The 27,001-nt window shown below is 46.3% G+C and overlaps 1 protein-coding gene and 1 pseudogene across 1 annotated transcript in view; both read left to right on the top strand.

The window, feature by feature from the left end:
- NARS2 (asparaginyl-tRNA synthetase 2, mitochondrial) overlaps window positions 1-24,290 on the top strand; it is a 40,448-nt gene extending 16,158 nt beyond the window's left edge. The window contains exons 7-14 of the mRNA XM_066621964.1: window positions 5,251-5,383; window positions 11,202-11,300; window positions 13,179-13,216; window positions 16,161-16,227; window positions 17,390-17,527; window positions 17,892-17,989; window positions 21,027-21,053; window positions 22,887-24,290. Coding sequence (XP_066478061.1) covers window positions 5,251-5,383; window positions 11,202-11,300; window positions 13,179-13,216; window positions 16,161-16,227; window positions 17,390-17,527; window positions 17,892-17,989; window positions 21,027-21,053; window positions 22,887-23,031 — 745 coding nt within the window. The 3' untranslated portion in view covers window positions 23,032-24,290. The remainder of the gene's footprint in view (window positions 1-5,250; window positions 5,384-11,201; window positions 11,301-13,178; window positions 13,217-16,160; window positions 16,228-17,389; window positions 17,528-17,891; window positions 17,990-21,026; window positions 21,054-22,886) is intronic.
- Window positions 24,291-25,143: 853 nt separating this feature from the next.
- LOC136646742 (5S ribosomal RNA) lies at window positions 25,144-25,262 on the top strand (annotated as a pseudogene).
- Window positions 25,263-27,001: the final 1,739 nt, after the last annotated feature.

Raw genomic sequence — 27,001 nt, 5'->3', positions numbered from 1 at the left:
CCACCTGGGTGCTGAAAACTGTTCTTGTTGACCGTTAAGATGCACTGTTGTTTCTTGCATCGGAGGATTTTTCTGTACCATTGGGATAGTTCTGCAGTTTTGTGTGAAAGCCTTCCTACAGCAGTGGCTTTGGGATTACTCCCATCTTTCATGGTTGACAAGAACGGGCTTCGGCTGTGTAAGCAAAACTCAAGAGCAGCGCAGTGACTCAGCGCTAGTAAGCAGTCTTTTACGATATAAACTGCAGGCTGAATTGTCCCTTCCTTCCAATCTGATAAAGAGTTCTGTATGATCTGCAAGCCTACACACTCCCTATCCCAACTGGAGGTTGGCCCTATAAAATGTATCCTCGAATTTCCATTGGCCAGATGTCCTATAGGGCCAGTGAGCGAAGCACTACAGTGAAACCCCTCTCTAGTTAAATCAGACTCTTATTTCTCACAGCAGGAGAACGAATTGGAAAAATCCAGGGTCTCTTCTCCAAAACAATTATCCTTATGATGTCATTTTGTTCTTGTTTTTTCCCCCGTGTTGGCTGAAAAAATAAACAGCCGAACTTCTCAGCGTACAGGACGTAATGTTACTGTTTTGCACTCTGTTCTTTAATAACATGTTCTTTTCTTATTAAAAACAAAACAAAACAAAAGCAGGCATTTTAAGTGGATCAAATACACAAACTAAACTTAGACAAGCTATATTTATCCTTTGTGAGAAATTCTTCTTCTTCAGAGCCAAGATGGCATTCCAAATTTATAGCCTTCAAAAGGGCTTTAACGGCCAGATCTTAAACAGATTACAGGGAAGTAGAGGTTGTTCTCTATACTTCTTTTTTTTAATCTGCTTAGATCTTAAGAGCCATGGCTTTCGGTGGAGTTGGGCAGCGATTGTGTTCATATTGTATAGCCATGTTGTACAACTTGCTGTTTGTAGGAGCTTGACAAGCAGGACATTTTAACGCAATGAAGGTGTTCATCACTCAATGTCTGAATCCACCCCAGAGGCAGGAATTATGCTAATTAAGTTGCCCATCTGGTGCAGTTACCATGTGATAGCTCGATTTAGAGATTTGAGGGCTTTGTGACATTATTTTTTTCATCTCCTGAGAAGAAAAACAGCTGTTAGTGGAAAGGTTCCCGCATGCTTGTATTAATAAGAACAAAGGTGTTTTAACAGCTTGTCTGAATCCATCTAGTGTCCTTTTTTCGGACAACTGGGTACCTCTTCACTATGTCTAATCTACCCACTGGCCCTTGGTCTGATCCAGCAGGGCTGTTCTTGTGTTCATTTGGGACTGAGGAGGAGATAACTCTTTTTGTAAATTGCTTCTCTACAGGGAAAGCTCCCTGTATGTAGTAAACTGTCACCTGAGAGAGAGAGGTTTAGCAAAGCCTTCTGGGCCTCTGGAGCTCAATGTGTGACTGCTACACTTTGTTACCCAGCATGTAATTTGTCTGTGGAACTCCTTGCCACAGGATGTGCTGTTGGCACCTGGCCTGGTTGTCTTTAAAAGGGGATTGGACACATTTCTGGAGAAGTCCATCACAGGTTACAAGCAGAATCCTTGTCCAATCCCCTTTTAAAGGCAACCAGGCCAGATGCCAACAGCACGTCCTGTGGCAAGGAGTTCCACAGACTAATTACACGCTGGGTAGAGAAGTGTAGTAGTCAGACACATTGCACTCCAGAGGCTTTGCATAGTGTAAGGAATGTCGAGTCATTGCCCTGAGGGAATGAAACTTGAAATCTACTAGTCTACACTGTGCTAAGATGCATAACAGATTTTAAGGAGGCAAGAAAGGTCTGCTTTCTATCTGTTGGGCTACTGTTCACTTTGGCTCCTCTTGTGCTTTCCAGGAGATGTGTTGTCCTTGGGCTATCCAGGAGGGGGCAGTTCACACAAACAATTTGTGAGGATTTCCTGGATCAAAGCAAAGAAATAAAGAACTGAGGCAACCCCTTAGAGCAGGGATGTCAAACTCATTTCAAGCCGCGAGCCGAAATTAGAACTCATGGTGTCTGCTGAGGGCCAGAAGTGACATCATGAAGCTGAAAGTGACGTCATTAAGCAGATGTTGGTCAAAAATAAGCACTTTCTTCTCACACAGAAACTCATTAACTGTAAATGACAGAAGAGAAAGCTGGGAGAGTTTCATATTTTCAAGATATGAGAGAACCCAATTATCATGCTGGGAGAGCCTAATTATAACAGGGTCTGGATAAATTTCTGCTGGGAGCCACTTGGCTCATGGGCCATATAAGAACATAAGAAGAGCCCCACTGGATCAGGCCAAAGGCCCATCTAGTTCAGCTTCCTGTATCTCACAGCAGCCCACCAAATGCTTCAGGGAGCACACAAGACAACAGACCCAATCTGCGTCCCAGTGCCCTCCCCTGCATCTGGCAATCAGAGACAGCCTGCCCCTAAAACCAAGAGCTTGCACATACTTACTATGACTTGTAACCTGTAATGAAATTCTCCTCCAGAAATTTGTCCCTCTTAAAGGCATCCAGGCAAGATGCCATAGCTACTGCTTGTGGCAGAGAGTTCCACAAACTAATTTGTCTGACACCCCTGCTTTTGGGCACATTTTTACGCTCCAAAACTATTTGAAAGTAGTTTACCCCAAAGTTGGGTTCAGGCTTGTTATTGTGCTAGGGTCTGACTGTCCCCTCTTAGGAAGTCACTTCAGGAGGAATACAATCCCCCCAGCTCCTTATCTGGGAACCAGGACAGTAAAGTGAGCCTGAAACTGGTTTGCATTTGCAGTCTCGAGCCATTCTCGGATATGTTGTGGGGAATGAACTTTTCTCAGTCACAGTGGCCCCCCGGGGGCAGGAGGTAAACACTAGTTAGCTCACTACTGAATTTGGGGGGTTGGGAATGAGGTTGATGACATATAGTAGGGGTGTCAAATTTGTTTCATACAGTGGGCCAGACAGCATTCATGGCACCTGCTGGGGGCCAGAAGTGATGTCATTAAGCAGGAAGTGATGTCATTAAGCAGATGGCCAGAAATTAACATTTTGCACTCACATAGAAGAATTATAGAAGAAGAAAATAATGCAAATCTTGATCCTATTTTCAAGATATGGGGAAAAACCCCACATTTCAGCCACATCACTTCTGCCAAGGCATCACTTTGCAGGTCAGCAGCTGAGAGGTGGTTTGTGAAGTGACATGTCTGCAGAAGTGGCGCTGCTGAAAGGGCAGCCCCCATGATAATTGGACTCTCAGTGCCTTGGTCTCCCTCTGTCAGACCTCTTCGTCTGCCCCTTCCCCGAATCATTCCTTGCCTCTGAGGCTTACTTCCATATCTCCTTCCCAAAGCCTTGGCAGAAGTGATGGTGCTAGAAGAGCTGAATGATCACATGGGCTGGACAAAGAGCTTCTGCTGGCCTTATGTATGACATTCCTGATGTACAGCATATAAGTATGTGTAACAGACTTCAGGGACAAGTGTTCCTAACCTAGCATTCTCTCTGATGTGCTGATTTTGTGTGTGGGATGTTTAGGAGATACCAGGGATGGGTGCTCAAACATGCCACCCCTCAGCAATGTTCTGAAATGCTGCCGTCCCCAAGGAACGACCCTGCTGTGTGGTTGTCCTGAACTTATTGTTCAGGCTCAGAGAGAGGAAGCAATTGGAGTAGCCAAGCAGGCGATACAGGCTGGAAGGCGAGGCTTGGAAAGGTAGCTCTGCAAGCTTGGTGGTTGGGCAGCGATAGAAAGGGATCAGGGATCGAGGCTGATGGAGTACTGACATAAAGCGTGTTGAGGATTCATGCGATAAGAGTGAGAGTACGTCTGTGATAATAAATGTAGCCCAGCGCTGATGGCGCTGTATGCAAAACAGTCCTAAATTAATTCTGCAACAGATTTAGGCCCGACGTTAGCGGTCACCCATCAAGTGACTCTGCAGTATTCAGCAGTTCCTTGGCAGACTGGTCAGGGTGGGAAAGTGTTCCCCTGCCAGTAAGAAGTCTGGCTGGCTCAATTAGGCTGCTGTTGCTGCTTTTTAATTCTGATTGGCCAGGCATTCTGCCTTGTTTCTTGGTGGAAAATTCCAGTTTGCTCAAGACGTGAGAATGATGGCTTGCACCAGTGCCTTGAAACGGTCTCTGCTGGTGGTGCCCTTTCACTGGATTAGAATTGTCACTGTGATGGTCTTGATGTTTACTGGATTTTGGGGCTAATGGAAGACTGTGATGGGAAATGAAGAGAAGGGGAAAGGTGAAACATAGTGGTGTTTCTGGCTTTGAAAACCTCCGTATCCCCTCCACTCTGTGCAGTTCTTCCCTAAATTTTCTTATCTGCAGCATACAGATATACAGTGATCTTTTCAGCCTTAATTAAAATCTGCAAAGCATTCTTGGTTTCAGGTTTAGGAGCTCAGTCTGTAACAATGTAGATTACTGCAGTAATACCTAAATCTGTGCCAGGCCAGCTTGCTGAGGGGAAGGGGAGCTTTAGAGATACAATTTTAGCACCACCATCCCTGTTTTCTTTATCCTTTGTCCTCTATTCCAGAGGAGTAGCTGGGTTGGCTACTGGAGAACTGTGTTAGAGTTCCCACTCTTGCTGGACTTGTGTACAAATTAGGGGAGATAGACAGCAGGTGCAGTTGGTGATATAGCTATTCTGTTCCCTTCCAGTAGCATAGCTGGAGGGGGGGCAAAACCGTACTTACTTACTGCAGTACTTACTGCAGGTGCTGCAATGCACCGTGTAAGTGGCCCTCCCACTCACCTTTGGAGCCATTCTAGGCAGCGACAGCAATGCACAGGTGGGAGTTTGGAGCACGGTGGTTGAAAATTGCTGAAAAACTCTTCTGGGTTCGGTGGCTCTGTTTCTAGGGCAACTGTCTGTAGTAACAAATTGTCCGTTCATCCTTCCTCTGCTGGCAATTTGTTACTACAGACAGTTGCCCTAGAACAGAGCCACAGAACCTGCAGGAGTCTCCTGGAAGTGGCATCACAAGTGGTGGACCATAGAGGTGATGCAGTGTCCCCAGAATAAACTGGATGTACCTTGAATAATGCCGTTGGCCGTGGTGTGCTAAACACTTGGACCAAATAACAGTTGATGGGTCGCCTCCCTGTTCTCAAAGAAACTGCCTTTGTGGGGGAAAGTGGTGGAGAGTGGGGTAGGAATTGTGAGAGTTACATGTGTTTCCATCTCCCAGGCCCAGTCCTAGTTGGCTGCATCTCTTGTATATTATGTCTTTATCCCCCCCCCCCTCCTTATTCCAGGGCATTTACCAAAGTATACACTTTTGGTCCAACATTTCGTGCTGACAATTCTCAAAGTCGTAGGCACCTGGCAGAATTCTACATGGTGGAGGCAGAGATTTCTTTTGCTGAAAGCCTTCAAGATATCATGCAGGTAAGGTACCAGTTGGGGGAGACTAGTGAGTAAAGGTGTTTTTACTTGTTTGATGTATTTCAGTACTTGAGGGTGTGTTGGGGTTTTTTTTTAAGTGTTTGATTTTAAACTCATACCTATCCTGAACCTTAGGATAGAGTTGACAAGAGTTTTGAAAAAAAAATAATGAATGGATGATCAGTAATTCAGATGCTTATAATCTTTTGTCCTTCCATTCACTTCCCTATCCCGCAGATCATGAGGGGTGGGTTGTCATCAGGAGTTTTTATTAGGGTTAATTAATTAATTGGCTATTTGCCCTAGGATGGTGGTTCTCACACATTTAGCACTAGGACCCACTTTTTAGAATGAGAATCTGTCAGGACCCACTGGAAGTGGTGTCATGACTGGAAGTGACATCATCAAGCAGAAAATTTTTTCACAGTCCTAGGCTGCAATCCTACCCACACTTACCCAGGAGTCAGTCCCATTTACTCTCATTGTTAAAAGAATATGCATTGGTAGCTTGTTAAACGTACAGGTCTGTCACATTTCCCCAAATGCAGTCACATACCATGGTAGCATCAAGTCTGATATATTATGAATGAAATATTGAATTGAATGGGGACCCACCTGAAATGGGCTCATGACCCACCTAGTGGGTCCCAACCCAAAGTTTGAGAAACACTGTTCTAGGAGGTTTGCTTCAATTCTAATCTTCCCTCTCAGAGCTATTCCCAGCTTTGAGTGACCATTTTCAGTGGAAATGTGGTGTGATGGGAAAGGGTTAAGCATCCCACCGTGCACATTGGTCCCAATTCTGCTATTTTCCCCCCACCCCAACACACTGTTATTTAAGGTTAAAAACAAAACAAAACACACACACATCTGTAGTGCCAGACTGCTTAGGGTTAATGGCCCTCAGTGAGAAGCACTGAACAGCCAGCCCGTTTTTAAGAATGGTTTAAGAAAAAAAGTGGCACTGATTGAGACTTTAAGGGCAGCTCCGAGACTATTTTTATCCAGGTTGCTCAGTGATTTTTAAGAAACAGGAACTGGGTTTCCTCAAAAATAAGAACTTCACAAGGACAAATCTGTTGCGAGGAGAGTTGAAACTCGGCTGGCTGGCGACTTTCTGCAGAATCTGAGAAGTGAATAAGGCAAGGGGAAAGTCTTCAATGGTGCCTGCCCCCATCCACCACATCAGTGACTTCATACTATCGAAACACATGTAAAGTGTTGCTGTGAGGCCCTTTTTTCTAGGTCATATGAATTCTGTTGGGAGACCCTGACCTTCCAAGGGGGAGTTGGATAGTTCTGGCCTCCAGTCTGGCTTACAGAGAGTAGAGTGGTGCCAAAGAGAATCTAAACTGGCCATTTCCTATTATCCTCAATAAGAGGAATTATTGAGAATAACTGTCCTCGGTAATTATCCCTCAGCTATTATCCTCAAACCAGTTGCGTTTTTAATTGCTCTTTCGGATCACATGATCATGATCTGAACATGAAGAGATCAGAATGACATTTGGTGGACATGTTTGTGGCATGATTCTAAGTTTCAAGTTTGAATAGCAACTTGACCACATACCCATTTTCACAGTGGGAGGGAGAGTTGTAAAAAGCATAGTGTATTCTGTCTTTTGAGTATCTTATCCCAGTGAAACCTGGCACGCTCATTTGCCCTGTTTGAAATCCCGTGGAGAAAATAGCAGAGGATGGAAGCTGTCCAAGTTCATTATAACTTGGAGTCTGCAGTCAACATTTAGACTGGTAAACTCCAACATGTGCAATCCTTCCGCATCCCTCAACACCTCTTTCCCTGCAAACACGATTAGCTATACGTAATTCGCAAACAATGGGAGACTCTTTCTCATTCATCTTTCTTCCTTGTTTGGCTCTGTCCTCCCTGACATGTGCACTGTTTGTGGTGAGCCACCGTGCTGCATGCACAATACAAGCTGTGATATCTCTTAATTTACCTTAATTTGTCATTACCATTACCAAATGGTAATCATTTGGTAACCATTACCAAATGTCATACCAATCTTTAAAAAGGGAAAGAGGGGGGACCCGGGAAACTATAGGCCGGTCAGCCTAACATCTATACCCGGTAAGATGGTGGAATGCCTCATCAAAGATAGGATCTCAAAACACATAGACGAACAGGCCTTGCTGAGGGAGAATCAGCACGGCTTCTGTAAGGGTAAGTCTTGCCTCACGAACCTTTTAGAATTCTTTGAAAAGGTCAACAGGCATGTGGATGCGGAAGAACCCGTAGACATTATATATCTGGACTTTCAGAAGGCGTTCGACATGGTCCCTCACCAAAGGCTACTGAAATTCTCCACAGGGAATTAGAGGACAGGTCCTCTCATGGATTGAAAACTGGTTGGAGGCCAGGAAGCAGAGAGTGGGTGTCAATGAGCAATTTTCACAATGGAGAGAGGTGAAAAGCGGTGTGCCCCAAGGATCTGTCCTGGGACTGGTGCTTTTCAACCTCTTCATAAATGACCTGGAGACAGGGGTGAGCAGTGAGGTGGCTAAGTTTGCAGATGACACCAAACCTTTCCAAGTGGTGAAGACCAGAAGTGATTGTGAGGAGCTCCAGAACGATCTCTCCAAACTGGCAGAATGGGCAGCAAATGGCAGATGCGTTTCAATGTCAGTAAGTGTAAAGTCATGCACATTGGGGCAAAAAATCAAAACTTTTGATATAGGCTGATGGGTTCTGAGCTGTCTGTGACAGATCAGGAAAGAGATCTTGGGGTGGTGGTGGACAGGTTGATGAAAGTATCGACCCAATGTGTGGCGGCAGTAAAGAAGGCCAATTCTATGCTTGGGATCATTAGGAAGGGTATTGAGAACAAAACGGCTAGTATTATAAAGTCGTTGTACAAATTGATGGTAAGGCCACATGTGGAGTACTGCATCCAGTTCTGGTTGCCACATCTCAAAAAAGACATAGTGGAAATAGAAAAGGTGTAAAAGAGAGCGACTAAGATGATTACTGGGCTGGGGCACCTTTCTTATGAGGAAAGGCTACAGCGTTTGGTCCTCTTCAGCCTAGAAAAGAGACGCCTGAGGGGGGACATGATTGAGACATTCAAAAATTATGCATGGGAAGGATAAAGTGGATAGAGAGATGCTCTTTACTCTCACATAACACCAGAACCAGGGGATATCCATTAAAATTGAGTGTTGAGAGAGTTAGGACAGACAAAAGAAAATATTTCTTTACTCAGCGTGTGGTCGGTTTGTGGAACTCCTTGCTGCAGGATGTGGTGACGGCATCTGGCCTGGGCGCCTTTAAAAGGGGATTGGACAAGTTTCTGGAGGAAAAATCCATTATGAGTTACAAGCCATGCTGTGTATGTTCCACCTCCTGATTTTAGAAATGGGCTATGTCAGAATACCAGTGCAAAGAAGGACACCAGGATGCAGGTCTCTTGTTATCTGGTGTGCTCCCTGGGGCATTTGGTGGGCCGCTGTGAGATACAGGAAGCTGGACTAGATGGGCCTATGGCCTGATCCAGTGGGGCTGTTCTTATGTTCTTAACTACAATTCCCAGGAGGCCTTGCAGGTCTCTTGTTATCTGCTGTGCTCCCTGGGGCATTTGGTGGGCCACTGCGGGATGCGGGAGACTGGACTGGGTGGGTCTATGGTCTGATCCAGTGGGGCTGTTCTTATGTTCTTAATTTGATATCTGTTCATTTACTACTAAGTTTCCTGACACTGATCTTTGGAAATGGAAACAACTTAAATTTTGGTTTCACAGAGTCTGGGAAACTTTAACACAAGACAAAATATCTTCCAGTATTAAAAGTATGAATGTCTTTCAACTATCTGTATTCGTTTTTAGGTGACCAGATTCCATTTCTTTGTTATTGATTCTGGGCCCAATTCTGTGCACACGTACCTGGGAGTAAGCCCCATTTACTACAAGGGGACTTACTTCTGAGTAGACAGGCCTAGGATTGGGCTCTCCATCAAACAATTGAGGGGGAAACTCAATTTATTTTGTAAGGTAGTTTTCTGTAGAAGACTTAAAAGATGTGGGGTGGGAGGGAGGAGTATTTACATGATTTTCTCCCCCCACCATTGGGCTATGTTGAGTCATATGATATGTTATTTCTTGATGGATAAGTTCCTGTTTATTTTTTTTTTCAGAAAAAGTATTTTTTTTTTTCCAAAAAAGTGGTATCTGGAACAAGGTCTCTCAAATATTGTTGTGTACTAGACTTATTTTATCTTGTAATTGGGGGGGAGTGCTTGGAACAAACTCTAAGAAACCAAAATAGCAGCTCTGGCAATCGTCAACCATGTAGATTTGCATGCACGAAAGGCAAAGCTTCCTCTTTCCAGGAAACGAAAGCATCTTTTTGCATTTTTCGGGCCCCTTGCGCCATCACGGCTTTGCCATACACCAGCAGTCAAGTTTCCAGAGCACGAAACAATTGTGTGTGTAATTGGGGAAACAAGTGGGTGGCACAAGATGGTGAGTGGGTGGACAACAATTATTTTTTTAAAAAATCACAATCCACATCACCTGCAAAGTCTCAGATCAAAATGCTTTAATTAGCTGTCTTACTGCACAGGTTTGTTAGATCTGATCCCTGGCTTAAAAGGGATATACTGCTCTGGACCAGGGTATCTTAGAGATCGCCTGCTCCCGTACAATCCGGCTCGCCCTCTCAGGTCATCAGAGAAGGCCTTTTTACAAGTGCCGCCGCCTAGGGAGGTACGTGGGGCGGCTGCAAGAAATAGGGCCTTCTCAGTAGTGGCACCAACGCTATGGAACTCCCTTCCCCTTGACTTAAGAATGGCTCCCTCTCTTGAGACCTTTCGGCAAGGCCTGAAGACCCTTCTGTTTAAACAGGCCTTCTGAGTTCTTGGCCTTTTAACATCTTTTTAACATCTTTTAATATTTTTTTACAGGCCTGATTCTTTTATGACTTGCTGCTGCTCTATGCTCTTTTTACCTATTTTTACTCTGACTGCTGTTTTTAGTATGTGTTAATATGTTTTTATTTGTTTTTTAAATTGTTTTTAATATGTTGTAAGCCGCCTTGAGTCCCTTCGGGGAGAAAGGCGGGGTAGAAATAAAGTTGTTGTTGTTATTATTATTATTATTATTATTATTATTATTTATTTATTTATTTATTTATTTATTTATTTATTTATTTATTTATTTATATACTGCTTTTCAACAAAAGTTCACAAAGCGGTTTACAGAGAAAAATCAAATAACTAATGGCTCCCTGTCCCAAAAGGGCTCACAATCTAAAAGATGCAAAACACCAGCAGACAGCCACTAGAAAAAACACTGCTGGGGTGAGGTGGGCCAGTTACTCTCCCCCTGCTAAATAAAAGAGGGGCACCCACTTGAAAAAGTGCCTCTTTACCCAGTTAGCAAGGGTTAATACTTGCTTCCAAACTCTCAGGTTGGTTTTGGGAGGCTTAGCAATCTATCCAGTAGCATAGCTAGAGGGGGTGCAAAGCACAAAGTTTTGCAGGGAGTCTCAGCACAGCGTGCAAGCTGCCCCTCCCCTTTGGAGCCATTCCAGGTGGTGGGAGCAAAATGGAGGCGTTCGCTACGCCCCCTTCCAGCTATGCCACCAAATCCATCTACAATATGGGAGCGAAAATAATGACCTACCGTACAGGGGAGTTGATAACCATACAACGGGATAGTGCTTTGGCCACTCACTCCAAAGAGCTATATAAATGTTGCATTCGTCATTACTGCGAGCCACTGTAAACCGGAAGTGGAGAATGGGTCTCAACTAATGGTAACGACAACCTTATCTCCTTCTCCTGCTCCCTGCCCTTGTTGTTTAGGTTATGGAGGATCTTTTCAAGAAAGTAACCAACGTGGTGCTGTCCAAATGTCCTCGTGATGTTGAACTTTTTCATAAATATGTGGCCCCTGGTCAAGAGGTAAAAAAAATAAATGTTGTGCATTTGCTACAAGCTTTTATAGAGTATCTGCTTGATGAATACAGTTGTCTGTGACCTTTCTCTCTGTAGATAAGAACTAATTGGTGGCATTGCTAGAGGGGGAGCAAAGTGCTAAATTTTGCAGGGACCCTCGCCACGGCGTGCAAGTGGCCTCTCCTTTTTGGAGCCATTCTGGGCAGTGGGAGCAAACTGGAGGCAAATGCAGGGAGAGGCAAATGCCTCCATTTTGTTCCCACTACTGGGAATGACTCTGAAGGGGAAGGGGAGGGGCTGCTTGCACGTCAAGGTGAGGCTCCCTGCAAAACTTAGTGCTTTGCACCTCCCTCTAGCTATGCCACTGGAGCCAATTCCCAACATTCCGTCACACACCATTGTGACCAAGAACTCGAATTTGGGGCATACAAATGGCAGGATGAGGCACTATGTAGACAAGCAGACTTTATTCCCAAAGGTGAATCCACCAGAGCTTGGATACAGATTTTGTGCCAACTTCACTTGTGTCTTCCTGCCCTCATTGTACATCTTTATTCTTATATAATGGACTGCCTGCCTTCCCTACAATCTTTGTATGAGGTTGTCTATCCTCGACCTCCAGGGATTTCAGGGGCAGTGGTACAGTATGTCACAGAGTGATGGACTGCACTCCATAGACACCCTTATCAAAGCTCTTCTTCCATCATAATGATGGGACCTTTGCTTGCCTTTTGTAACAGTTGTTAGACCACCTGTGCCCTGAAGCTGGTTTTAAGCTGGTGGTCATGGCTTCCTTCATAGAACCCTGGGAAGTGTAGTTGCGTGAAGAGACTGAGAATTCCCATTGTTGGAGACTAACAGTCATGATAACTTAGAATAGCCCCTCCATGTGCCTCCCATAATGCTGAGTCATTACAGCACTGTTTGCCCTGGCCTGACAACTGTTGTAGCTAATGACAGCAGTGGATTCTAGGAGGTGAGGAACCAATCAGTGCCATTTTCCAGCCTAATCTTTAACACATCCTATAGTGTGTTATAGATTATAGTGTGTTATCACATGGTGCTTAAGTTTTGATGGTATGTATCCCCCACATTATGAGAGGTTGTACTGTATACCTTTCACTTAGTAGCTGCTGGGGACAAACAGCAAGGCATGAATGCTGCCATCTTGCTCTGCATGTGGGCTTCCCAGAGCTTCAGAGTGCTTTAAAAAAAAAAAGGATTAGGAGATAATCAATAGGTTTAACCATGAGTAGGGCTATCGCCTAATTAAAGTTTGCCTGCTCAATGCTAGACGAGATGGACCTTTTGGCCTGATTCCCTAATTCAGTTCTTACGCTTCCCTGTCACATCACCATGCAAAAGGCCAGACTTGTCACAAGTCTGTTGCTGTACAAACCAGCAAGCTGCACGTTCTGGCTTAAAAATTTGCATTGCTGCATTTGAAGTGGCAATGTGTGATTGGTCCTGGTTCCTCAGAGCATGTTAGCTTATGGCATAGCTGCTTCGTAGTTGATGGTGGAACAGCCCCAATGCTATGGCCAAAAGCAATTGTCTTTAAATTTGCCGAAAAGTAGATTTGTATTCAAAGAAGTAGCAGCCTCCCTGACTTTCCAGATCTGCTCGGTTATGGAACAGGACGCCAAGTGTGGTGTTGGGATTTCTGTCCTTTAAAGGTTGTTCTCAGCCACAGGCAAAATAGTCAGAGAACATGGTGCGGGTTGCAGAATTCCGCACCTGGTCTTAGATCCTGTGCTTGGGTGGTGCGTGCTGAGAACATTGGCTTTCAAGTCTGAAAAACATGTGAAACTTTTTCTGTGGTCTTTCCAGTCGAAGTTGCAAATTATCTTGTTCTCTCTTCCTCTTTTCTACCACCCCGTTAAGGCCAAGCTGGAACAGATGTTGAAGAATCCATTTATAACGTAAGCAGCTAAGAATTGCATTTTCCTTTTTTTATTATAAGCTGTCAGAATCTGCCCAACACAGCTTTTAGGTTGAAAAGGCTGTGAGAACTGCTTAGGGAAGCTTCTTTCTTGTTATACACCAAGAAGCACACTCCCTGTAGGGGAACAGGTGCATTCAGAAAAAAAAATCACACCTGTTCCCTACAGGGTGTGTGCTTCTCTGTGTATTCCAAGAGCATTGGTATACACTAAACAGCTCCTACGGCCTCTACACACAGTAGAGCCCCCCTCTAGTTTCTTTGCTGCCTTTAAAATTGGACAAGATCAGCCATGAAGCCGTGGTGAGAAAAATATTCTTGGAGGGTGTGCAACAGTGGTGGAAATCCCCCAACCCAACTCTGTCCACTTGCCTGAAGACCCACAAGAAATGTTTGTCCTGAGTGGCTTTTAATAGCCTAGAGACATAACAAGAAGAAATTTTCATTCTGTTTCCTGTTTATTAATCTATTCTGGACACTTATATCCAATGTCTCTGTTTTCTTTAGGCCCCTAAAGTGGATTCCAAGCACATTATAAATAACAGCCAAGTGGCTTACAAGGAACAATAGTCCTAAAATAAGGTTAAGGGCACACTCCTAACCAGGTCTACTCAGAAGTAAGTCCTATTTTGTTCAAGGGGGCTTACTCTCAGGAAAGTGTGGTTAGGATTGCAGCCTAAAAAAAATCCTGAAAACAGACTGAGCAGTCTCAAAGGTAGCTGATAACATCAGATAATACCAGCACCTAAGGACCACATTTAACATTTTCAGAGTTGAGTTATTTTGAGCTTGGATGTTCATATGGTTTCTTTGTGTCCTGCTGGGACAGGATCTAATGGCCCAATCCTTCTTGGACACCATACCGATTGTGCATGAGAACCGGTGTGTTGTCTGACGTATGCTAAGCCCATCCTGGCAACACCTCACTGACTCTGTGTCAGCGTTGGCACACTTAAGGGCCAAACTGCAAGCTGGTCTCGGCAAAGAAACTCTGGCACAGGCCTTCCCAGTAACACCTTCCGCCTCCATGGAAAACCAACACAATCTGTTATCCACAGGGTGGCATCCTGATGGCTGATCATCATTGCCGTGATATCTGCCCGTCTTCAGAGTGACATCCATGTGTGACTGCCATGATGTCAGTGTGTCATCCCTGTGACCTGCTTGTGTCATCGTTGTGGCGTCCAAGGAGCCTGTCACTGCATCCAATCCACCCCAACACTGGTAGCCAGAGATGTGTCAAAGGGTGAACTGAGCAGGGGAGGGCGTAGGGCCAACGAGTGGTCAGTGCTAGGTCATTCCTGCTGCCAGCCACTAGGAATGAGAAGCATGGCACCATCCCCAATCATGGGAGGGATGCCCCAAAGGACACTACACACAACATGACACAAGGATGCCACAGCACCCCTCCCCTCACCTCCTTCGGTGGCATCAGCAGCATAGGGGGAAAAGCAAAGAACTTCTAGGAATCCCAGTGCCAGAGTTCAGCTCCCAGAATCCCTGTCACACACACACGCATGTCCAAGGAATACCTTTTTGATTAGAGCAGAGTAAGAGTGGAAAAATAGCTCCCTTGGAAGAGGGCGATCATGTGAAACAAACACACAAAGGTTTCTGTAGCACAGGTTTAAGTCCATGTGGGGACATCCACCAGCAGGATGCCACCGGAGGGACTGGAACAAATCACATGTGTAGTTTTCTGCTCTTTTTCCTGTCCCCATGTTTCCTTGGTGGGGGTTACTCCTACCTACAGCAGCTCTGTCATTGGTGTAGCTACATCAAGCACACAAAGACTCAATTTCCACTGGACTGCATTTGAAATGGATTGTTTTGAAGATGCTACATGACTTTTCCGTTATAATCTTTGGGTTTTGATTTTTTTTTGGTCTGAAATGTGCACAGGCCACAACCTCAGGCCAGCAAACCACCATCCTTTCATTTTAACTGGGGTGATATTCAACAGGTTGCGGTTCGTTTTCCAACTGCCTATTTGTGGTTATCCTGAAAATGATGTGACAGTTTCTCAAAGCAGCAAAGCCGTGTGATGGACTCCTGCGGCTCTGGTTGCGATGGCTCCAGTGGCGTAGCTAGAGGGGGTGCAAAGCACTAAGTTTTGCAGGGAGCCTCACCTTGACGTGCAAGTGGCTGCTCCCCTCCCCTTCGGAGCCATTCTGGGCAGTGGGAGCAAAACACAGATGGACACCTCTGTTTTGCCTCTCCTGCCCAGAATGGCTCCAAAGGGGAGGGGAAGAGGCCGCTTGCATGCTGTGGTGAGTCTCCCTGCAAAACCTAGTACTTTGCACCTCCTCTAGCAATGCCACTAGATGGTACTACCCCTGCTAACTGGTTAAGAGGCACTTTTTCAAGTGGGTGCTCCTCTTTTATTTAGCAGGGGGAGAGTAACTGGCCCACCTCACCCCAGCAGTGTCTTTTCTAGTGGCTGTCTGCTGGTGTTGCATCTTTTTAGATTGTGAGCCCTTTTGGGACATGGAGCCATTAGTTATTTGATTTTTCTCTGTAAACCGCTTTGTGAACTTTTTGTTGAAAAGCGGTATATAAATACTGTTGTTGTTGTTGTTACTGCCCTGTTCAAGAAACTCTGGGAACTGCAGTTCTGCAAGTGAGCTAGTTTTGCTGAAGGTTTCTGCATCTTTACAAAACTACAACTCCCAGGGTTCTGTGGAGGGGAGGATTATGACAAACTGGCTTAGCTATATGGAATAAATGCGCTTTTTTGTCTTAAGCATGAGCCACCATAGGGAACTGATATGCACAGTCCTTATTTTCGAGTATGTATAGATTTGCCACAAAGGTGACAAGATCAAGCAGACGCCCCTATGAGAATCTCAGTAGTACGCAGGTGCATGTCCAGGATTAAATGGACATGTTTATCAAACTCTGAAACCTATTTTTTCCTTTTCTAGAATGTCATACACTGAAGCAATCGATGTGTTGAAACGAGCTCGTCAAGTGTTCACCTACAAACCAGAGGTGAGGCTCATGTTTCTGCTCCGGAGCTTGTCTTGAGAAGCCTAGATGGCTTGAGAGTGCTAAAAAGGAGGATTCAGTGGAAAAGCCATCCTCTTGAGGTCCTCAGTGCCTGTCCTCTTGGTGGCATACCCAGGGGGTCTGTGACACCCCCTCTTTTGGTTAGTCTTCAACACAGCAGTGAACGGGCTCCCCCCCATATCTGTGGATCCTGTATCTGCAGTTTCAATTATCCACAGTTCAAAACACACCCCCATCATGCAAATGACTAACATCTCAATCATATCCACACTTTCCTGGGAGTAAGCCCCACTTACTCTAAATGGACTTACTTCTGCGTAGACATGCACAGGATGGGGCTGTTATCTGTCTGTGATGACAGATAACTATTGCTGTCTCCTGCATCTTGCTGGCTGCAAATCCGAACCGGAAACAAGTTATTTTCATCCCTCCGGAGCAGGGGTGTCCAAAGTTTTTGGCAGGAGGGCCACATCATCTCTCTGACACTGCTTCGGGGGCCAGGGAAAGAAAGAATTAATTTACATCTAAAATTTGAATAAATTTACTTAAGTTTACATAAATGAGTATATTAAAGGTGAACTTATATGAATGAATGAAGGTCTTGCAATAGCTCAAGGCCTATAAAAGGCCTTGCACAAAGCAAGGCTGGCCTTTCCTTTGCTGCAGCTACTGCATCACAGACATGAAACAGCAAGCAGTGGAGGAAGCCCTCATTCCACAGCTCACGCAAAGAGGTCAAACAGTTGCCTTCACGCTGAGAGCAGTTGTGTTGGGCCAGTGTGGACTGCAACAAATCTCTGGAGGGCCAGAGGCTCACTGGAGACTGGGGGCTCCCAGAAGGCCACATTGAGAGGCCTTGAGGGTCGCATGTGGCCCCAGGGCCGGGGTTTGGGCACCTCTGCTCCAGAGCTATTATGGACCAAATCCCATTATTTTAATTTTAGGGCCAGTTCACATATGATGACAACCCTGCAATCTCTTCGGAGCATAATGGCCTCTATTGGGCGATTAGTGGGAAGTGGCACCTCTGTGTGTCAACAGGGACTGCTGAGATTTCCCTGAGGGCAGTGGCACTTTAGCAAGGTTTGGGTAGTGTGTAGGGTCTGGATTCAGTTTGTGCTGCAGTCTGCATTCTCTATTCCAGTGGGGTCAGGATCTCCAAAGTGAACATGAGCGATACCTGGTGCAACATTGTGGTGAAATCCCCGTATTTGTGTTTAACTATCCATATAACCTGAAGCCGTTCTACATGCGTGACAATGAAGATGGAGCCAGTCACACAGTAAGACTCAAGACTAAAATTCCCAAAGCCTGTTTTCTCTTGTTTCACTGCTTGTTACAAGTTCTGCGTTGAAGGAGGCCTCTTCTTCAATCTGGCTGATAGGATTGATCTCATGCTGCAGTAACATGCTGCTAACATTTTATTATGCTAATGTGATGTAACAGTTAACCAGGGGGTCTCAGGCTACTGTTTAAATGTAAATGCACATCCATGAGGACTTTGATCTTTAAAATGTTTTGTTTTTTTTTTTTAAAGCAGGAGTCTTCCAGGAATGGTTGTATGGTCTATTACATAGGAAGCAGCATGTCACACCATTGTACTCGTACATTACTTAGGATTCTTTGTCAATTTTCTTCTCATTAAGGTAGCAGCAGTTGATCTTCTGGTGCCAGGAGTTGGGGAGCTTTGTGGAGGCAGCCTGAGAGAGGACCGAGTGGATTTTCTACAGTCCCGCCTACAGAAGTACAGCAAATGCCTGTTTCTGCCTTATTGCAGGGTGACAGAGCAGCTGGAGAGCTGGGTCCAAGAGGGTTTGTTAAGGACAGCAGTATTTAAATGGGGGATAAGTATCCAGACACAGCAGATGCTCCTTCCAGGATGTGTGCCTTGCTGCGTCAGGCTCGGCGTAAGCCTTTGTTTTAGCTCTTAAGAAAAATCTGTGGCATGTCTCTGCTTTCTAGAAATTTCCTTGGCTCTTCTCTGAAAAAAATTATGCTGAAATCCTAGCATAATCCTTTCTCACAAATGTGCCTGGGCTAGGTTGTGAGCTGAGGGACGCAGGGACAGACTGAGCTTTAGGGGTCAGGCTATGCCTTTTGTAAGGCACATGCTCAGTGCGGACGTGCTTGTTTAGTTTAAACTCAATTGTGGCTGGTTCAGACCCCGCCATGGATTGGGACCGGTGCATGGGGGGGAGGGGAAACCAGTGGTGTCCTGCAGGTCTGCATGGTGCATGCACTGCAGCTCTAACCACCCAGGCAATCCTGCCATATCTGGCGATGGTGCCCTACACAGGCTGACACAAGTTGGCCCAGCCAGCTAATGGGAGGGGGTGGAGCCATGAAAAACTGACAGACTTAAAAGGAAAGCAGACAGGGCTAAATGGGGGGAATGAAACTGAACAGTAAAAAGAGGAGGCGGGAGGAAAGGTAGTGAGAGAGAGAGAGAAACCTGGGAGAGACGAGTGGGAAAGGAACAAGCAGAGATGCAACAGAGGAAGGCAGGGGAAAGCGAGAGAGAGGAGACCTAAGGGGGCAGTAGGAGAGAAGAAACCAAGCCCTGAGGAAGAGAGAAGAAGAAGGCAATTGGGATAAACTGGAGGGAAGGCAGAAGAGAAGGATGACATAGGACTCTCAAGGAATGGGCTGGAAAACATTCAGGCACCTCCCATCAGGGTTCCCCTGGATGCTGGGGACCAGGAGCCCAAAACAACCAGCCACATGAGCAGGGCAAGGCTGTGTGGCTCCCATCTCCCCCAGCTTAGTGGCCGGACTGAGCCTAACCTTACCTGCCCAGCACCACCCATTCTAGCAAGAAAAAACTCTCTGGGAAGTGAAGAGTGGGGGCCTCCCCCCATAAGGGGAGCAAGAGAAGGAGCAGACACATGGACCAAGAACCCTGATGTAAGGGACTGCTTATGTTACTACAAAAATAAATCCATAAGCCACAGCCTCCCTGTAAACACTCTTGATCTCTTCTGCTTAATGAATAATACCATATTCCACCCCTTTTGTATGGACCTGCCCCCTTAGGAGAAAGTGGAGGGGGCAGGGGCCACCACAGAACTTTAATCTCATCCCTCCCATTCCCAGCCATGTCCCTCCCCCTAAGGTGGCCATTTGCTATGGGGAAAAGCTCCCATTGATGTCAGTGGTGTTGGAGGGGATAGAGTTAAACACCCCCCCCCTTTATCCATACAGCAGTCCCAATCTATGGGCAGGGGCTAATTCTGCTGCAGCTTAGTCTAAAACAGGGGTGTCCAAAGTTTTTGGCAGGAGGGCCACATCATCTCTCTGACACTGTGTTGGGGGCCGGGGACAAAAATAATTTACATTTAAAATTTGAATAAATTTACATAAGTTTACATGAATTAATATACTAGCGGTGGAACATATATGAATGAATGATGGTCTTGCAATAGCTCAAGGCCTATAAAAAGGCTTTGCACAAAGCAAGGCTGGCCTTTTCTTTGCTGCCACTACTGCATCACAGACATGAAACAACAAGCAGTAGAGGTAGCCCTCATCCCACAGCTAATGTGAGAAGTCAAACAGTTGCCCTCACGCTGAGAGCAGTTGTGTCGGGCCAGTGTGGGCTCCAGCAAGTTTCCGGAGGGCCAGAGGCTCATTGGAGACTGGGGTGTCCCTGAGGGCCGCATTAGGAGTCCTCAAGGGCCGCAAGTGGCCCCAGGGCCGGGGTTTGGGCACCCCTGGTCTAAAAGATACAAACATGTCAGCATTAAGCATTTGCTTAACAGTACATGGTGTTCAACCTGAAGATGCTCAATTGCCTTTAGTGCTTGTGTACAAAAAGCTCTGTGGTAATGGCTCTATAATGAACCCCCAGCTGCTTGTGAACATAGGAAGCTGTCTCTACTGAGTCATTCAATACTACCTGCCCTGACTGGCAATGGCTGTTCATGGAAGGTTCTTTTCCCGTCCTGCCTGGAGATGCTGCCAGAGATTGAACCAAAGCAGGTGCTCCGTTGCTGAGTGATGGCCCCTGCCCAAATGGCAGTCATTACCTGGGGATCCCTTGTAGATCTCCTAGAGCATCATGATGAAACAATGCTGGAATAGGGGATTGGACAGACTGATGGAGGGAAAGTCCATCATGGGGCGAGTTAGGATGACTGTATGAAGCCTCTGGGTTTTGGAGGTAGCCCATTTCTGAATGCCAGATGCAAGGGAATGGCAGTAGGATACAGGTGTGTTCAGGAAGCTGGACTAGATGGGCCTTTGGTCTGATCCAGTGGGGTCTGATCCAGTGTACACCATACACCAATTCTGCAAAGAGGCCAGTATTATTGTGTGGCAGTGGGGGTAGGTGGGAATCAGGTCTGAGTGCTGAATGAGGTGCGGCCTTCTGGGCTCACAGCTCATGCTTCCAAGGCTACACCCGCTCTTGATGCAAACAGTGGGGTGGGAACATGACTGATGAGGAAGATAGCTTCTTACGTTGAGGATGTGGCTTGTGTATTTTGGTTTTTGTATTGCAAGTTCATGCTAGTGTCTGTGGGTGCCTTGCTTTTTAGCCCTCGGTGAAACCAAGAATTCTGTGGCACCAGAAAGGCAGTGGCATTTATGGTGGCATAAGCTTTTGTGAGCCAAGCTTGTGGCCCCCCCCCCCCCCGAAAGCCAGTGTCGCAAAGAATGTTCTAGTCTTCACAGAGCCACAAAAGTCTCGGTTGTGTCTGCTGCAAAAGACTTAGCAGAAGTACACCTGCGGAATTTGTCACTGTTGCTGATGTACTGATGAGAATTTCTTTTCTGATCCACAGATTGGGACTTGAGCACACTTATCAGTGGTAAGTAGCCGCAAAGTTCGATTTGTCATTCTGCTGTTGAGATAAGACAATCCTCCAAACAACCCCATTCAACTATATGTACTTGAAGGAAGAACAAATTCTGATTCAGTCTTGCCATGAGTGGGCAGTCATGGGAAGCCCCCCATCACTTGGGCTGTGCACTGGTTGGTATATACAGGTGGAGACTATTTATCCACGTTAGTTCCGTTCTGTGGCTCAGCGCGATTAACAAAAAATGCGTTGTGCTAAATTCCAGAGTTATGCAAATACACTGCAGCCCAACACTTCCAGATGGAAGGAAACTAAGGCAGCTGTTATCAATCCCCTCCCCTCCGTACTCAGCCCTTCCTGTTGCCAGCTGCCTGGCTTCTTTCACATGGGATGCTGATCTTTTAAGAGTCCAGCCCTATGCATTTCTACTCAGAAGTAAGCCCCATTGTAGTCAATGGGGCTTACTCCCAGGAAAGTGTGGAGAGGATTGTAGGCTAAATCCTCCCACCAAGCAAATCCACCAGGCTTTGCTTGGTGGGAAGGCTTGCTTGTGTCGGTGATTGCCTGCACCATCTCAATGGGGGGGGGGGGATTTGGCAAACACTCCCTGTGTTTTTTAAAGCAATCCCCTCTTTTGCTACCACACCTGCCCCTGTGTGAGTGTGAGACAGTGTGGGTGAGAGAGCACGCGCTCCACCTTGCTGCACTTGCTCTGGCTACAGAGATTTTTGCCCCCCCCCCTTCAGCCTCTTTGCTGGCTCAGGGGCTCCAGGAGTGTTACTGTTCCTTTGCAAGGGGAACATCTTCCAGGGCTCTAGGGCTATTTCCCTGCCTGGGTGAGGCAGAGCCTTTTTGCAGCGTTTTGGGCTGCCTGGAAATGGATCAAGATGCCAGCGCAGGGCAAAGGTGTGTATGACTTCCGGTTCCCCCGCCCCATTCAAGCTGAGACAAATCTGCAGATAAAAAATCCGTGGATAAATAGGCTGCACCTGTAATGACTTTTATGCATATGCCTTTGTCGTTGTCCCCCAATGTGCCTAACAAGTGAGATTGGTGAGTGATCGTATGACCTGTAATATGACCCCACTGCCAAGGTGAATAAAATGGACAAAAAGCAAATCTTTTGAATGGTTTCAAATAGTAGATATTGCCAAAAAGTGATGGGCGGGGGGGAACCAGTTCTCTGAATCCATGTAAAACTGCTTTGATATGTGCCTATGGCAGTGCTTCTCAAACAGAGGGGATAGGTGGACATGAAAGAGATCCTGGCAGCAGATAAAAGAATGCCAGCATGGCTCAACAATTTTTTCAGTGTATTGTTTTGTAGGGGACTTCTAAGACTGGGGACCTTTCACAGGGGACCTGCTTTCCAGAAAGGAGAGGACAAGGTGTCCCAGGCCTATCTCAGACTTGCCCCTCCTTCCATTGGTGTCTATGTGGCAGTCTTTTCCCTGTCTCCAGGCTCTGATGCTAGCAAGGAAGTCGTGGCAGGCCACTGCAAGATCCATTCAGAGATGGCTAGTTTACCAACTTTCTGAAGCAGCTTTCGGAAAGGGCTACAGAAGGGATACACTTGGAAGCCTCACTGCATATGTGGAGCTTGGAATATAGCTCTCTTTAAACACTGGCTTGTATTTCTGGGTTGTGGGGGGGGGGGAATAGAAAGTAGAAAGAAAGTAGAACATAAAAAAGAGGGGATGCAAGTTCAAAAAGGGGGAGAACTACTGAGCTGTGCAGAAGTTGAACAAACAGGAAGCACTGATAGCAGAGGTTTGAAAATGAGGGTTTTTGCCACAAATGGAAAGTATTCTTGAGCAGACTGTCTTCTGGCTTGCACTTCAGGTACCTGGAACTGCGTCAGTTTGGATCAACCCCTCACGGAGGGTTTGGAATGGGGTTTGAGCGATACCTGCGATGCATCTTGGGAGTTGAGAACATCAAAGACGTCATTCCTTTTCCACGGTTTCCCCACTCGTGCATCTTGTAGCTCTTCCCTCTGCTCCTGAGGAAGTGACTTCCCTGTGTTTTTAAGCATCCGTGGATGCCCAAACTGGGAGAGAAGCCATGGCTCTTGCTCTGTACTGAATTAATTCATGGTAAACTTCACACAGAGGATTTAAAGTGTTGAAGCCAAGGCAAGTTTACATTCCTACCTGGTGCTTTTACCATCTGCAGGGCACTTTTGCAACATCTTAATGAAAAACCAGCTCACTGTAACTCGGTCATGGCCAGGATGAATAAACAGTTACTGTGGATGTTCAAGGATTTGCAAGGAGGATTTGGACTGAGCACAAGGCCCTGACCAGGAAAGGTAGAATCTGCCTTGGAAGGCTGCCCATGGAGTGCTGAGACACTTAGAAGAACCTGTAGAGTTGTGAAATTCTGTAATATGCTTGCTTGGGCTACAGATCCTGTAAAAAGGAGTTCTGCCACCTCCGCTTTACACCAAGAATGAAACTGATGTTGAAAATGCCCTCAGTAGGCAAGTCTTGGCAAGAATTAGATCCGTGGGGCAGTTTTTTGAATTGGGGGCCTGATTTACTCTTATTCCCTCCCCAAAAAAATTTATTTGGGGGTGCGAAAGTTGCAGGTGCTAACAATTGTGGTTTGGCAAGCAAAGCCCCCTCCCTGTAAGCACGGAGGCAGCCCCATTTTTAAGAGATTCAGCTGCTTTTCTGTGTGAGGAGTGAGCAACTTACACATGATTATATAGCTATGGGGCATCCCTGGGGGTGTGTCCAATCACGTGCTTTGATCCCTGGTATCGCCAGTTAAAGGTCCTCGGAGGTAACAAAGCTGGAAAAGGCTCCTGCGTGAAACCCTGGTGAGCAGCTCCCAGTCCGAGTAGACAGTACTGAGATAAACAGGCCAGTGGTCTGATGCAGCAGGTGGCAACTTCATATATAGGCATCCATCTGTATCCAAGGTGGGAGTCAACTTCATATACAGGCATCCCCCTGTATCCACTTATTTCACTTATCCACTTATTTCACAAATTCTTCCCAGCGTGCAAATGACTTTGATTGCAGCCCTTCTATCACTGTCATTACTGTCTGGTTTCTGTATCCGTGGTAGCATCAAGAACTCCCACAGATACAAGGGGAAAGTTTGTAGAACATGCACTGAAAATGCACCACAAGCATCTGTGAAGGCAGTAAGAGAGAGATATAGGAATCCCTTCCAGTGTTTAGCTCAGAATGGTCTGATATGGTTTCTACGTCCTCAAAATAATTTGAAATTTACGAATTATGTTTTTCAGCTTCTTTTTTTTTAGTTTAAATAATTGCTGTAAGGCTGTACTGGAGGTGAGAGCTCTGTGCCTGCTGGAGCCTTCGAGTTTGTTGGGGAGCTGGTTTGAAATCCCTCATTGCCTGTGTCATGGCAAGAAAGGCTAGTGATTCACAGCCGATACCAAATACACCAACGAAAGCAGAACAGTAGCCCTCAGCTCTCTGCGCTGATGACTGGCGTGCTCCGGAAATGAGAATGGCTACTTAATATTCCTCTCCCTCACTTTTTCCACTTGTCTTACGGAGATAATGACACTCTTGACGTCGGGCAGTGTTTGTGGAACTTCTAATTAGGAGGGAATTTTCCAAGTGTGTGCTGTCATTGCACTGCATAGCAGAGCTAGGAATGCTTCCACCTGCTGGAACCCTGCCCTGTACAGCAATCTGGGGGGAAGCTTGTGAAATACTCCAGCTCCTTCCTTTCTGATGAGGAAGGAGTACCGATAGGGTTCAGAGCTGTTTGAGAGGCTAAATTAGAATATCGGCACACCATGCAAAGTGGTGGGAGGGGAAATCCCCAAGTTTATTATAAGGATGAGCTGAACATGCCTGCCCGTCTCTCAGGCTCACTCATGGATGGCAAAATGGGGCAGGGACTGACCAGGGGAAGCAAAATTTGCATGGTGGCAGTGATATTCCTCATGACAGCTACCCTAGAAAAGCTACTCAAGTAGGCATAAATGATGACACAGTGCCCTCTTGAGGGACATTCGGGGGGGGGGAATGATGGCCCTCCACGATTGTTGTGAAGCAGGCAGTTGTGACACAGAGGTTAGTGTTTGCTCATGCCAACTTTACCACTCAGCCTTATTTGTTGTTCAGTTACCCTGCAGATGCCTGATCTTGTCTGATCTTGGAAGCTAAGCAGGGTCAGGCCTGGTTAGTACTTGGATGGGAGACCACCTGGGAATACCAGGTGCTGTAGGCTTCTACCATAGTCTTTCGAGACTGAAGGTTGCCAACCAAAAGCTTTCTGAACCAGCCCTCTACAGAAAACCTAGTTAACAGGCATCGCCACTTGGCAGGCAGGCAGTGCCAAAATGGGCTGTGAATCCCATATGCAGTAGTTGTTGCCGCCAGCGAAACTAACCTGATGGCAGAGTGGGCTGTAGGTCTCAGACACGATGACATGGTCACGCCTGCTGGCCAACCCACCCTGAGGGCGAAGCTGGAGTCAGGTGTGGGTACCAGGTACTTGGGCATGTGCTTGGGGTAAAAGCTCTGTATCTTGGCATATTCAGCTCGGCTGCAACACTCATTCTTCTCCATGGATGCCATTTAAATCATTTACTGTGTTTCTACCCTACCTCCCAGTGTGAATTTCAGAGTGGCATGTGAGAGGTTCCCAGGCAGCTCTTACCTGCGCTCTGACCAGAGCCTGATCTGCACACTTCCTCAGAGTTGCTGCTACATGCACCTTCTGCCCAGTCACTGCTTTAGCTCTCATAGGGTTCCTGTGGTCCGCAGCACTAATGCCATTCATGTCCAATGTCCATTCCCGACACGGTGCGGAAAGACACACCTTGGCCCTAAGATCAAGTCAGAGAGTTGCTCCATTGGTTGGTAACACAGTCCAAAAGGTTCCAGCCTGGCAATGCTGCATGTGCCTTTTCAAGTGCCAAAGAAGCAGGGGAAGTGTTCGCTGGAGGCTCTCTTCCCCATCCCCTGTTCACGCCTTTCACCATAGCAAGCTGGACTCCCAACTTGGCCCTACGCCATGTGTGTCAAGGGCATACAATCCTCTTAGATTTTACAGAAAGTGTGTTTAAGGAAGAACATAATTTTCACATGATTTCTCTTCTGGTTTGCTGGGAGGTGCTAGACAAAACCCTGCAAACTGTATTCAGCTACCCCCTGGCTTCTGAGAGGTACCCACACACTTTTAAGTATCTCTCTTCAACCTAGAGAGCAAGCAACTTACTGCTTGGAAAAAGGAAAAAGGAAGAATCTAGAGGGAACAGTGTTCTGTGCCCAGTGTCACCACATGTGGTTGTCTCTGTGCTGCATGAGCTTCCCTGCCCTTAAGTGCAAGTGTAAACAAGCTCTCCCATTGTGGAACACGATGTTCCTTCTGCAATGCCAGCCTTGATCCAGTAGATGGCAGAGCTCTTCATTTTAAAACTGCCAATTCTGTAGCATATTTGAACGGAGCATTTTAGGTGTAAAACATCACTGGGCTTTCTGCTCCACAAACACCTCTGAGAATCGATGCACCATTGTCTGGCACTCGGATGGGCGGGTGCATTAGAATTTTGTTTCATCATGGGTATTTTTTTTTTTTTTCAATTCTGTGGAGTAATCTATTAGGAATGTCGCAGGTGTGGTAGATCTTGTCTTGGTGATCTAGCGTGGCCCAGTCCAAAGAATAAACAGAGTTTCAACCTGATTTACAAAACAAACTCCAGTGAAAGGACAGTATGGAACTACAAAGGTGGCAGCAGCAACAGTGTCAGAGAGTTGCCCCATCGCTTGGTAGCTCACTCAATCAGTGTGAGTTTAAAGTGCGCACGCCCCAGCACCATCTGTCTCACTGACTGACTTTGGGTTCAGTTCTGTCCAACTTTCCTGTGCAGCACCAAGGTAAGGGAATGTTGGTTGAGGGGGCCTTTGTCACTGCCCTCCATCACCACCACAGGATGTAGCGCATGCCCGGTTGGCGCAGCTGCA

Source organism: Tiliqua scincoides, chromosome 3 (genome assembly GCF_035046505.1).
Source record: "Tiliqua scincoides isolate rTilSci1 chromosome 3, rTilSci1.hap2, whole genome shotgun sequence".
NCBI lineage: Eukaryota > Metazoa > Chordata > Lepidosauria > Squamata > Scincidae > Tiliqua > Tiliqua scincoides.
Note: the sequence above shows the minus strand (reverse complement) of the source record. Positions and strands in the feature narration are given on the sequence as shown.